General features: G+C 38.7%; 1 protein-coding gene across 1 annotated transcript; it reads right to left on the bottom strand.

Moving 5' to 3' along the window:
* Positions 1 to 11,941: 11,941 nt before the first annotated feature.
* Positions 11,942 to 12,821, bottom strand: LOC149842331 (NDR1/HIN1-like protein 6). Its single transcript, XM_090001390.1, has one exon. The coding sequence runs from the start codon at positions 12,812 to 12,814 to the stop codon at positions 12,065 to 12,067; it is 750 nt and encodes a 249-aa protein (XP_089857516.1). The 5' UTR covers positions 12,815 to 12,821; the 3' UTR covers positions 11,942 to 12,064.
* Positions 12,822 to 14,912: the final 2,091 nt, after the last annotated feature.

The following is a 14,912-nucleotide window of genomic DNA, read 5'->3' as shown; positions in this document are numbered from 1 at the left end:
GGTTCTTTCAACAAATATTTCAGTGGGTTTCATAAAAAGAAAATATGTCAGTCAACATTCAATGAAGAAATATGTTCTTAATACCAAGAGCATCATAAAACAAACTCAACACTTAACTGCATATGAAAATTAATAGCAACCGCATCAAAGAAGGGTTAAAAGCCATAAAGGGATTCACATATATCAAGACACTTTAATGATTAACAAGAAATTCATTTTTTGGATAACTCTAATCTGTGAAATAGAGAAGATACAATGGGGGCAAAAAGAGAGAAGAGAACAAATCAAGATCGGGTTGGCAATACTCTACAACCAATTTTATGAAAGTAGATGCAAGCAGTATTTCATTGTGTGTGTGTTTTAACTCTTTGGTTTGGATCAAAGTTGTGAGACTAGGAAGCGAAAGCGGGAAACGATACAAGAAGCGTAAGTGAGAAGCGAATTATCAATTTGAAAGTGAAACAAGAATAAAACAAGAAAGCAATATGAAAACTGAATAGGAATCAAACAAGAAGCAAATAAAATTGATTGTTCTTATATTTTATGATTTTTTAGTAAAAGAATTAAATTTTTGTTAAAATCTAACAATGATGGTTACTAATTTAAAGAAAACTCATGGGCAGTGAGTGGAAGCGTGAGAAAAAACACATGAAAAATATGAAAAGAAATGTAAGAAAAGCATATTGAAAGCATGTAGGGAAGCATGGGCAACGCGTGTGGGAAGTATAGAAGAAGCATGGAGGAATCAAGATTCTCATGAAGTTTCGGAAGCGAGAAGTATCATGCTTCCAAAGCAAGTTTCTGGAAAGCACGTTTCCCACCTACCTAAGAAGCTTCATGTAACTCTATTTTGGATGTGCATATGGAATTTTGTATCAACACGTAAAATCTCACTAATGCAGTTTTTAAGTAGATCTGACCACAATTGAATTTAGCATGGTTCATTTACCATGAAATATGTTTTGGATAAACAAATTTAAATATTAGAATATATATTAAATAAGAACAAAGATGGATGGTTCGTATTCATACCAAAATACAACTATTAAAAACAAAATGGTTCACATCCAAATTGCTAGAAGTGAGAAGTTATTTCTACCAAATAAACCACAATAAATTAATCCATATGGTCTGATCTACTTGAAAATGCAAAAGTAGATGGTGTTGTGCTCATTGATATAGTGCTCACAAGCAGGTGGTCAACCTTTTAACATTCGGAAAAGGCTATAGATATTAATAACACCTCACACACACACAATTTTTCCAGATTGGTTGCGAGTAAAAGTGACAAACAACAAACACCCAAAACTAATTAGACATACTTTGTAGATATAGACTCTACCCAACTTTGGCCATATGGCTGGTTCAGGTCTTGTGTGGTTGACCTCCAATCTCCGGTTGGATGGATGTTTTTGTCAGTCCTAATGGTTGGAAACATGAACATAACAATTTTGCCTTTGCCAAGATTCATGAGCCGTAAGTTTTACAAATTGTATGTTTTGGTGTCTTTCCAGCATGAAACTCAATTAACTTTTTGTCTTGTTTGATAGCCATGATGATCTTAAAGTGATTAAGCATTGCTTTGTATGTATATTAAAAAAAAAAAAACTTGAGTATGCCTATTTTGAAAAATAATTTAACTTATGAAGCTTGTGGGGACTATACTAAAAGAATCACAAATCTTTGGCTACATAGTACAATATGTTGTAAACTGCATCAGTTAATTCCTGCATAACCCAATAAAAGAGCACACAGACACCATGAAAAGAATATCAAAATGTACAAAAAGTTTAAGAATCCTATATTAGAAAAAGATCTAAAACATATGAATTATTTGGTTCTATTCAGTTATCATGATGTTGATTGGGCTGGAGACTTTGATAAGATCAATAACTTGTTATTGCATATACATTGGCAAAAATAGGGTTTCATGGTGTTGCAAAAAACAAAAAAGTTAGAAGTGGTGACTACGTTATTTTCCACTAACAATAATAAATGGATTAGAAGTATCCCAAGCATGTTAAGGCCAACACTTAATTTGCAGGAGCATGAAATATTTGCTCTAGGCAGATTGTTCCTCCAATTTCTTTGAATCTATTTTCATATGGAAGAAGAAAACTCATTAAGATTGGTTGCCATTTCACAGAGCAAGATTGTCAAATTTGTTATTATGGGATACACTTAAATAAGCAAAGTGGACCCCATGTAGATATATGGAGAGGAGTGGGTATGGTGGGTGGGTGGGAATTCTGACAAAAACTGGTTTGGCCTGTGAAAAAAAGGGAGCACCAGTTCTTGCAAAATGACTTGAAACCTAGTATTGACTTTAACCAGGTTCATTATGAACTTTTGTTGCATTTGTTGAAACCATGTTTTTGGTTAGAAACCCAGGGGAAAGCTGGTTTAGTAAAGTACCTTAAAGGACCAACTAAGTTAACTGGATCCATTCATCTTTCTCGTCTCAACCTAGTTTTATCAAGGTTACCAGACTAAAAAGTGGGAGTGAAAAACAAAATAAGAAGCGAAAGCGAGAAGTGCGGTATTTTAAAATTTATAAATATGCAGAGAGGAATCAATTTAAAAATGAAATAGAAATAAAAAAAGAAAGTAATATGGGATTGAATGGGAAGTGAAATGCTAATTAAACGGGAAGGAAATAAAAACTATAATAAAAATTACTATTTTAAAATTTCATGATTTTGTAGTGCAAGAAAAAAAAACCTTTTCAAGATCTAAATGATGCTACTGATTTAGAGAAAGTAAATGGGAAGTGAGTGAGAAACTTGAAAGGAAGCATAGAGAAAACACGAAAGAAGCGCGAGAAAAACACATAGGAAGCATGTAAATAAGCAAGGAAGAAACGTGTGCTAAGCATAAGAGAAGCATGTGAGAATCGAGATTTTCTATCAAGTTTTAGAAGCGAGGAATATCGTGCTTCCGAAGCGAGTTTCTGGGAAGAGGGATTTCACCTATCTATGAATACACTTAAGGAAGAATACATTGTCAGCCCATGGGCGTAGGCGTCATTGTCAAACCACGTATATTGTGTGTTTCTTTTTTTTCTCTCTTTCTCTTGCTTATCTTATCATTTTTTTTATTCATTGTTGGATTCTGAATTTGTTTATGGTATTAGAGCTAGAACCATGAATTCATACAGTTTATTTTTCATGGTTGCTTCTTCTTCCTCAATGAAATTCTCATGTCCTGCAACTTTGAATGTTCCTAATTTTGTGTCATTAAAATTGACACACACTATCTACTCTAGAGGACACAACTATTGGGATTGATAGAAAGTCCAAATTTTCAGAGATTCATAAACCATGAATCCTACATCCCAGAGTACTTTCTGGTTGATGATAATAGAGCTTGTGCCAAAAAACTAGATTTTGTCGCATGGAGATAATCAAATCGGCTACTACGTGGATGGATAACCAGCACCATATTCGAGGGCGTTCTCAACTTCATCGTTGGGCTGGACACTGCTGCACAAGTGTGGTCGACTCTTGAAGAGGCCTTTGCTCTTGATTCTCAAGAGCATGAATGTTATTTACTGCAGAAACTTCAAACATTTCAAAAATATAGTCTTTCTCTCTCCGAATACATAGCCTCCTTTAAAAGTACATGTGATGAGCTTGCCACCATCGGCAAACCTGTCGATGACAGGAACAAAGTATTCTCGTTGTTAAACAATTTTGGACATGAATACGAAGCATTCATCATATTCATGATGAATTCGTCGATTTCTATATATAGAAAGTTAATTTCTTTGCTTCAATCTCACGAGGCTTTTAAAACTCTCTAGACGCCTGATCAGGATTCTCATTCTAATAAAAATGTGACTTTTGTAAGCTAGCATCAAGAAAAAAATCAAAACAACAAGAGGAGGTTTTCAAAATCATTTTTCGTCTTGAGGTTGTGGTTTCTCTCAAATGAAAAATCAATCATTGCACCAAATGAATCAACAATTTCAAAATAATCAAAACCGCCAAAACAAGCAAGGAAATCAACAGAAGGATAAGCATGTAGTCTGTCAAATCTATTCAAAACTGAATCATATTGCATTAAAGTGTTACCAAAGGTTTAATCAAATGTACCAAGTTGGCAACATTCTTCAAGCATTGGTGGCTATGACAGTCTCAGATAATCAAAATCATGCTTGGTTCCTTGACACAGGTGCAAGTTCTCATGTCACAGCTGACTCAGATATGCTTCATAAGCTTAATCCCTACTTCGGTTATGAAAAAATAATGGTGAGAAATATAGAAAAACTCTCGATAACCCATGTTGACTCAATTGATCTTAAAATTGGTCAGGGGCCTACACCCGAGGTTTCTCACCAAGGTTTCAAATATTATGTCATTATGGCCGATGACAAATATGTTTGGCTATACCCGTTGAAATTGAAATCTGATTTTTTTATCATTTTTATGAGTTTCATAAATTGATTTTGAACATATTCAATGCATTCGTTAAAATTTTTCAATCTAATGGTGGCGGAGAGTTCATGGGACATAAATTTCAACAATATTTAAGAGAAAATGGAATTCATCATAATGTTTTCTATCCTCACACGCCCGAACAAAATGGACGAGCGAAAATGAAACATCATAGTATTGTTGAACTGAGCTTTGCCATGATGTTTTATGCTATTTTGCCTATAAAGTTTTGGGTAGAATCTTTTCTCACTGTCATTTGGTTAATCAACCGCTTACTCAGTGCCACATTAAAAATGGCATCCCCATATGAGAAGTTATCTCACAAACGGCATGAATATGGATATCTTTGTGCTTTTGGGACAAGGTGTTTTCCTCATTTTCGTGATTATGTCAATAACATTTTTTTTCCGCGGTCTCTACCATGTGTGTTTTTGGGCTATAGCGATAAGAGATATCGATGCCTACAAGTTGATATTGGTCGAGTTTACATCAGTCGTCATGTGATTTTTTATGAAAGTTACTTCCCTTTCCAAGGAAATTCGTATCATGGTCATAATATTTCTCATTTGGAGTAAGTCAACAAGCGTTCATCCGTATATATTGATGACCAAAATTGAAGCACCATCCTCGATCATCCAGAGCACACTAGCAGCCGCCACCCATGGTGTCTTCACACACCAATCCTGTGGGAACCTTGGCCTCCCCCACCACTCCTCTACAGATCTCTTCCCTTGTTTCCTCTCATTCTACCCCCCTTTCCCTTATTAATGCTCATCCTATGTTGACTCGCATCAAAGCCGGTATTGTCAGACCCAACCCAAAATATTTTTAGCCGAGCTCGACATTTCTCTTGAACCCAAAACCGTTAAAGTGGCTCTCTCTCACCCCAATTAGCTTTGGGCCATGCATGACGAAATGACTGCTCTTTCCCATACCAAAAATTAGGAACTTGTTCCTAAGACCCCTGACATGAATATTGTCAGTTGTAAATGAGTTTTTAAGACCAAACTTCATGTTAACGGTTTCTTAGATCATCTCAAAGCTCGCTTGGTCACCAATGGTTTTACCCAGCTTCCCGAAGTTGATTTTCTTGAGACTTTCTCTCTTGTTATCAAACCCACCACCATTCGCATTGTCATGTCTGTTGCCATAACTTCTTCTTGGCCTATTCGTCAGCTTGACATAAAAAATGCCTTCCTTCATGGCTCCCTTGATGAACTTGTTTTCATGGACCAACCCCTTGGTTTTTGTGATCCTTCCAAACCCACTCATGTGTGTAAACTTCACCGTGCTTTATATGGGTTACGCCAATCATATTGCACGTGGTTTGATCGCTTCAGCTCTTTTTTGATGGGTATAGGTTTTTTTTGCAATGTGACTGATTTATCTCTTTTCATATGTTGTCATGCTTGAGGCTGCATTTTTTTATTATTGTATAATGATGACATCATTGTCATTGGAAGCAATCCTACTTTTTTTACTGATGTTATTAAGCAATTGAGCACAAAGTTTGCCATGATCGATCTTAATGATCTTCATCACTTTTTGGGAGTTCAGGTCCAACGGTTTGTTGCAGGTCTTTTCCTTGATTAGACTCGCTATGCTTATGAGATTCTTGACAAGGCTCAAATGAAGGACTTTCGCCCCATCTCCACTCCTATGGTCGTCCGCCCATCACTACCTACTTCTTCTCCTCCCTATATCGATGTTTACTACTATCAGAGTTTAGTTGGTAGCCTGCAGTATCTCACTTTCACTCGACCTAACATCTCTTACAATGTTAATTATGTTTGTCAGTATATACATGCTCCTACTGAGTTCCATTTTCAGCTTGTCAAGCATATGCTTCGGTACATTAAAGGCATCATACATTTTAGCATCCGACTTCTTGCTCATAATCTTCGCATTCTCTATGGGTTTTTGGATGCTGATTGGGCTAGTTGCCCTACCACCCGTCAGTCTACCTCCAGCTATTGTGCCTATCTTGGTGGTAATTGCATTTCTTGGAGCACAAAGAAACAACCAATAGTTGCCCGCTCGAGCACTAAAACTGAATATCGCTCTTTAGTCTCTGCCACTGTCGAGCTCACTTGGATCACATTTATTCTTCGTGATCTTGGCCTTTACATTTCACATGCTCTTATAATTTTTTGCGATAATCTCTTTGCCTTGCATATGACTGTGAACCCTGTGTTTCACAATCGCTCTAAGCATATCGAGATTGACTATCACTTTGTGTATGAGAAGGTTGCTCAACATCAGCTCATTACCACCTTCATTCCATCCCATCTCCAGGTTGTTGATATATTTACCAAGCCTCTAACCAAGGTCACCTTCCATTCTCTCTGACCCAAACTCGGCTTGTGGACCACACCACCGCCCAATTTGAAGGGGCATATTATCGAACCTAGCAGATCCAGACCTATTCTGCACATTTGGCATGCACAGTTGGATCACAATAGAAATAACACTACCCACATTTGTTGTGAACAGTTAGAGGCTGATCGATCTCTCAAAGATATCGATAACCACATTTGGTCTCTCAAAGATATCGATAACCACATCTGCTTAAGAGATAATTTTAGAGTGAGAGATTTTTTTGATAACATGGAGAAAGTTAGAAAATATAAGAAGTTCATCTTATCTCATGGAAAGGCTCATCAAGATACAAATGTAATGTATTTAACGTGTAAAAACTTGGAATATACTTAAGGAAGAATACATTGTCAGCCTGTGGACTTAGGCGCTATTGTCAAACCACGTATATCGTGTGTGTCTTTTCTCTCTCTATTACTTATCGTGTTTCTCTATTCATTGTTGGCTATTGTGATTTATATGCCACATCAGTTTTCATATGTTATTTATATTTCATTCCCATGTTACGAAAAGAATAGAGACGCGGGTATGAAGTTTTTTTGAAAAAAAAAAGTTAGGAGAAGGGTTCTCTCTCTCTCTCTCTCACACACAGTGACAACTATGTGAGGCCGGCAGCGAAGGATGAGGCCAATGGGGGTGAGGTGGCACCGGGGATCCCCATCTTCTTCGTTCTTCCCCCTTCTTCTTCATTCTTCTTCCTTAGGGTTCTCACTTTCTTTCTTTTCTGCATCTTTTTCTTTGGTTCCTCTCTGATTTCAAATGAGTTTGAGCTATAATTGTTGCAGAAGGTATGTTGGTAACCTTCATTTCTCTCATTTTATCGTTCTTTTCACATTGTTTTCGACATGGGCATCATGAAAATGCAGTTTTTTGTGTTCCATTGTCGCAAAATATTGATTATGTTTGGTGTTCATGCATGGAATGTATCATCTAAGACAATTGAGGTTTCATTGTTTTGGGGTTCTTTTAAAGAATATTGGGGTTTTGAGTTGGGAGCCATATGAGTTTTGTGATTTTGAGAATTTTATGATCTAAAACGAAGTAATCTGACCCATTATTCATGATTGTCCAAGTTGTATGCACGTCGTCATCAAACAAGGACATTTGAAACACAGTATCCGAGTACGGTCCAAACAAACATTGGATTTTGTACAGTTCGTTACAGAACAAAAAGGTTCTATCCCATCTTTTTGTTCATTTAGTTCAATCCTAGACGAGCCATCAAGGATCAATAAGTCTGGTTTATTCAATTCTTTGATATAAGATTGCCATTGCTGTGAAAATCAGCCACCATTTGAACCATATCAGCCCCACAGACATCCCAAAAAATCTTGAAAAAAGGGTTAGGGAATCTATTTGGCCCCAAAGCCTTCCTAGTAGGCAAAGACCATAACGCAACTTTTATTTCCCCTACGGAGAAAGGGCGTTCGAGAGAAAACTACCACCTCACAAAAGGGATCACGAAATGGAAGATCATGAAGAACTCCCCCAATAGGCCTCAAATCTGAAAATAATCAGTATGGCATTTACTATATCATGATTCACAAAAGTGCAATCTCCCACTCTCAAAGAGGGGATCCTATTGATGCGTTGACGATGGGAGGCTCACAGGTGAAAATACCTTGTATTTTGATCCTGTGCCAAAAAATGTGGGCACAAAATTGGTTCGCATTTTCGAAAGATTCCTATGAGATGGTTCAGGTCCATCTAAAGCATTAGTTAATTAACTGGAATCAAGTGTAGTGTTCACTGCTTGAGGGGGGTCATAGAATTCGTACGCTGCCAAGATTTAACATCACACTCTTTTATGTAAGTGGTGGTGGCGTTCATCCTCTTTTTAAGCTTCTAAAATCCAAATACAAGCTGGATAGGGAGCCACAGCAATGGACCTCTAAGTAGGGATGGCAGTGGACCGGTGCGGGGGCGGGGGACAAGGTAACTCCACCCTCGCCCCGTTTCAAAATCTGAACCTTCATCCCCGCCTCCATCCCCGCACGGGGATTGATTTTAACCTCCACCCCCACCTTCATCCCCCTTTCATGTCCTCCATCCCGGGTCCAAACAGGGGTGAGGCGGGGCGGGGCCCATTTTCCCTCGGTCTATAGTCATTTCTTAAAGGATTGGGGTTGGGGCGGGGAAAGGTGGGGATTGAGACGGGGACGGGACGGGGTGGGGGAAAGCGTAAGTCCATCCCCGCACGGGGATAGATTTTAACCTTCATATCCCCGCCTCCATCCCAGTTTCATGCCCTTCATCCCCAATCCAAACGGGGTGAGGCGGGGCGGGGCCGCGGTATCCCCCGGTCCACTGCCATCCCTACCTTTAAGCCGTGTTGGAAGAGGGGGTCGCAACTGTGGAAAGGCTTGGTGAAGGAGTTCGAGACCTTCAAGCAGTTTTTTTTTTATCTAAGGAGGAGACTTCTTCTCAACTTAAATGGTCCATCACCAATTCGAGGACATTCTCAGTGGCCTCTTGCTATGTGGCTTGGTTGGATGACCAAATGGATTTGATGCAGTGTGGGGAGCAGGACCATCACCTCAGGCTCTATTCTTCGCTTGGACCCTCTTGGTTGGAAGAATAAACACTCGAGATCGACTTCAGCAAATGGGCTTTTTGTTTGAAGAATAGATGCCCACTATGTGCAAAAGATATTGAGTCGGCCACTCACTTATTTTGGTTTTGCTCGACTTTTCAATGGATATTTAAGATGGCTTGGCTGAATATAACTCTGATAGTTGGGCAATCCTCTTGCTTCATGCAATTGATATTCAGACCATGAACCTTTCAGACATTCTGCAAAACAGAGGAAAATTTGGAAGTGGTGGATGATGTCAGCTTGGTGGCGTGTTTGGGAGGAAAGAAATAAACGCTTGTTTTCGGGAAAAGAGGTTAAACGTAAAATTGGTGATTTTGGTGATCCAAGAGGACGTTTTCTTTACTGCTGAGATGGTTTGGCCCAATCTTGATATTTCAGGGATTGGTGACAAGAGGCTAGGTCCTTTTACTCTCCTGAGAACAATCTGAGCTGATGTTTTTAATATTTCATTCTCTGATGAAGTTGGCTAAAGTTAGCAATTGTGTCATAGATTCATGTGTTGTTTGATTTTTTTTTTCTCCACCTGGAGTCGATATTATCAATGCACTTTTTACTCTGGTGTGTTTAGGGGCGCCACTGCCTGTCTTCAGTTTGGTGTCTCGGCACTGGCACAAGCCTTTTTCTTTGATAAAATCTGCTAATCCAACCTTAACAAAATCTGTGTTTACATACAAAAAAATTTTTTATGGCAAGAAACCATCGCCGAGAACCAGGTCACTTAATGGGCCCACCCCACTCCTTGCGAGGTAAACCCTGGGTGGGGTCGCTGACCCCGCAAGCACTTACGGGACTCAGCCGTCCGGCGGACGTCAAACCTGGGGCGAAGGGGTCACTGGTTGCATACAATTTGACAGAGCTGTACAAGATAGTCCATATGTATGCTCCAAAACGGGTATTTTTTTTTCTTCACTGGTTGCATACAATTTGACAGAGCTGTACAAGATAGTCCATATGCAAGCTGGGGTTAGGCCCCCACCAGTTAATGTTAGAGCCGTATATCAATCTGATATACAGCTTTTTGTTATTCAACCTATCATTGGGGTTTGAATCTGCAACGTCCCACCACAAGGAGACGTGTTGCTTCAAAACGGGTCTGCCAACTACTGGACGCATTACTTTAAAGAAAGAAGATCAAATTTGGCATAGGTGACCATTGGCATGCTCCAATTTTGTCCCCAAATGTAGGATTTGTTAGAGCCGTATATCGATCTGATATGTCCTTGTTGACCCTGGAACACAGAGAAATTTGAGAAGGCTTCGCATCAAAGCTTTCATGAAATTCTCAGTAGGCAAGATGGGGTTAGGTAATAAGCAGACCCCACCAGTTATACAACGTACTATTGGGTAACAGCTCCTACCAACCAAGCGGAGCCCCCTGTTGGTTTTGGTTCTGAATCCTGATATTGAATTTGTAGTAGAGTTTCTATCTTGAAGAAATGAGAGAGAGAGAGAGTTTCTTTAATTCGGATCAGAGTAAAAAAAACAAGAGGTTTAAAAGAAAAGGGTTGAAGGGCTAAAACGTTCGATTAATCATCATTAACTGTAGTTTAACCATAGTTACAGATATCGGTGAAAATTTCAATATATGATATTATCAATGTAAATTCAACAAACGATAATATAAGTAAAATATCTCGATATTATCAATTAGTTTTACTCTTTATTTATTTAATTTTTATATTTTAAATATGTTTTCTTCTTTCTTTTACAATTTTTACTTATTTTTTATGTATTTTTTGTCTAAACATGATATTTTCTTACTTATTTTTGTTATTTTTTAAGCCTCAAAATTTATCATCAAACTTATAATATAGTGAGAAATAGTCTCATGTAGATATATAGCCGATACCGGGGGTGAGCCAAGCGGTTGCTTTTATTTCATAGCTCAGTCGGGTAATTAAACGTAGTTTCCTCAATGTCTTTGTAAATACTCAAAAGGTTGAGCACGTTTTTTTAAATTGTTCTACATGCAAAACGATCTTATCAATAATTTGGTGCACCTGCTGCTTGTAAAGCAAAATAGAATAAAGCAAAAGACCAGCTTTCCACAACGCTATTCAAAATCAAAATTCTTATACGCCTTTTTTCCCGTTTTGAATGTGTAGTCTCCATCCCCACTTCTGGCCTTTGAGAGAATTTTCTTTCTGTGTTTGTGAACACTGGAAGATCGCTGCACGCATAGTGATTTTCTGGTGAAAAGATCAGGTGCAATTTGATTGCACAAATATTTCTGCATCAAGTACCTGATTACCCTCAATCTTGGGGTCAGGTGTAGGGCTCAAGACCTGATGGAGGGCGAACGGGTGTTTAATGCACAATTTTTGTGCAATCATATTGCACCCGATCCGAACTAGATTTTGTGTGTTTGTGTTTTACAGAGAAAATCCCTGTACGCGTTAACGTTTTAAACTTTGCTTATGGGAATCCTTTTATTGCAAAGTACTAATACTAAATGCAGACTCCATTTATTAATAACAAAATAATAATAATAATAATAATAATAATAATAATAATAATAATAATGACTGTGCAAGGCGTACGTGCCTCAGCACCTCACAAAAGATGAAAAATAAGACAATAAACAAAGAAAAGGCAATACAACTGAAAATTTAAAAAAAAAAACAAGATAATGAAATAATTCACATATGTTTTCGGTTTATAGCTTAAATCGAAAACTGCACTTATCGGCTTTTATACTGATCTGTCCATCAACTGTAAGGCTATCAACAATCAAACTGCAGCGAACCAGGAACGTCACTCTTCTCAGCTTCAAGCTCCCGAGCTCGATCTTCACCGGAACGTCCGCGTGAAAGTCCAGAGGGATCTGCCCCGTCTGCTGCTGCATCATCAAGGCTGCCTGCAACCCGTTCCCCACCTCGTTCTGCCCCGTCAAAACCACGTTAAGAACCGTGGTGTTCCGGTGTCCCTGATAGAAGACCGGCAGCTGTCCCGTACACAGGTTCACGTCCGTGTACCACACGTTCAGTTTGCTACCTCCCCCATAGTAAATCCCAATCTTCTTGTTCGGGTTCTTGGCCGTCACCGTGACCACAAACTGCGAGTAGAGGGTAATGGGGACGACCGAGCTCAGCTGGAACGCTGTTACTCTCAAGCGGTCGATGGAATATTCCGGCAGCTTCGGCCGGAAGATGAGGTAAAGAGCGCCAGCCGCAATGGCTATGGTGACGATGAAGGTAAAGAGGATCCAGAGAGTGCAACAGATGCAGCGGCAGCAATAGTTTCTTCGCCGCCTAGGCGGCGGCAGCGGAGGCAAATTCTGACGGTATGGCTGGAAATTGGGCGTCTGCGGATCGTCTTTCTCTGAGACCAACTCGCTGTGCGGAGCTAGTGGTGCAGTCGGCCGAGCCTCGATGTAGTACGGGTGAACTCTCTGATGATCTGCCATGGCTGGTGCTTCTTGGCAAGGTGATGAAGAATAAAGAACAGAAGGTCTAAATGGTTACTGCACTGTCTGAGGGAGGCTAAGGTTTATTGGTGTTGTTTCAAGCCTGTTAAGTATTAGTAGACCACATAGACCAACCAAACCAAGATTCATTATTGGTAAATGGTAGGGGTCCAAATCTCCAGGGTGGTGGGCTAAATTTTCAGTGCTTGACTTTTCTTTGAAGGAGAAAGTTTTTTAATGGTTGCTGACTTGCTAAAGTCTAACCTTCCCCACCAAATATCGCTTAATGATGCACGAGTAGGTGGGGAAGATTTCTACTGCGTTCGTAATCGGATATTGCCTGCACAATTTTCATTTGCTGTGTGGTGTTATATGTCATGATAAAAGCTTCTACTGCTCTAGATGCATTGTCGTAGAAGCTCCCTTTGACGGTTATTTTATTTTATTTTAAAGTCATAATTGGAAATTTGTTTCCCAGGATAGCTGCTTGCAGTGGCGTAGCTAGGATTCAGGGGGGGGGGGAACAGGGTTGTAGGAAAAAAAACTGGTTTGGTTGTCTAGTGTTTGGGGTCCGCACCCCCGAAATTTTTTTTTTTAGATAAAATAAAAAATGGCTACAATTATTAATAAAATTCTATTTCATATGAACAAATCAAACTATTTGCTGCAGTCAGGGCTGGGCTAGGACTGGGCTTTTACAAAAAAAAAAAAAAATTAACTGTTTCTGGAGGCAGGACTGGGCTTGTTTCCTGGTAAAATGCTCTCAAATTTTGCATAGGATAAGAGTTTGCTATTTTGAAAACGAGGGCTCTCATCCACGATCACATGAATATAGTTCAATGTGCTCATCAGCACCAGATCTAGAGATGCAGATCATCCAAAGCACATTAGAATGACACATTCCGCCTGTTTGAACTAGAGTTTGAAACCAACCTACTAATTAAGGCCAAAACTTTGGATTCTATAAGCCAATCTCGCCTATGGGTCAACATGCATGCATGTGCGTGTACACTTGCCCTCAACAGGATTTGTATAAGCTCGTTAACTCTTATATATATATATATATATATATATATATATATATATATATATATATATATATATATATATATATATATATATATATATATATATATCGTGTAGATGGTTGATGTCTTTGGCTTGCAAGCAATAGTTTACACTTAAAATCTGATTGCTTACAACATTGAAACAATGTATTTATTTTTGTAAAATGGACTAATTTATGCTTGGCTCAGCGAGTTTAAAGGCTAAAATTTATTTGTTTTTTAAATATATGTTTTTTTGTCAACGAGATAGGTTGAATTTGGCTCCTTTAACTTGGGCTTGTCATAAACTCTAGTCCGGCTGAGCTTGCCACAAAAAAGAGCCGAGCTTGAACATCCTCAGTTTAGTTTGTTCATCTCGACTTCCAGTCCTATATATCCATGGGAGCATTTGATTTAATCGTGTGGTTTTACACTGCCCTGTATCAGGGAAATCATAACTCCAGATAGTGTGCAATCACATGGCACAAAATTTGTGCATTAAATACCTGATTGCCCTCCATCAGGTCTTGGGCGTCCATGATCAGGTGATTAATGCACAAGTATTCCTGCAATAATATTGCACCTTATCTTTTCACGGAAAATCACCCTTCTCGGTATTAAACTGATGCAAAATACAACCACGATATTTCGAGTGTTGTTAGGGTGAAAAAAGAACTTGGGATGCCTTTTGCTATACACGACCACATGTGAACCATATTATACTCTTTAATTAATGTGCACAATTGCAGATGTGGGCTACTAATTCAAAAAAGAAAAAGAAAAACAAATTACAAAAACACCCTCAGTGTTTGACTTAAGTACCAATACACCTACAATCGAAAAATTACATTAACACGCTCTTAGTTTGCTACTATATGACAAACAGGCGCTTGGGAGCACCTTCATTTGGACTAGTAACTGAGGTGTTTAAATGTATTGTTTGAAACGTTAGGCATGTGTTTGTATATACGCCAAAGTTGAGAATGTTCTTGTAAATTGTTCCAAAAAATAATAATAATTCTAATTAGACGTGTGAACTCGACTATGCAAAT

Source organism: Nuphar pumila, chromosome 3 (genome assembly GCF_984573655.1).
Source record: "Nuphar pumila chromosome 3, dmNupPumi1.hap1.1, whole genome shotgun sequence".
NCBI lineage: Eukaryota > Viridiplantae > Streptophyta > Magnoliopsida > Nymphaeales > Nymphaeaceae > Nuphar > Nuphar pumila.
The sequence above is the reverse complement of the archived record's forward strand: the minus strand, read 5'-3'. Positions and strand labels throughout refer to the sequence as shown.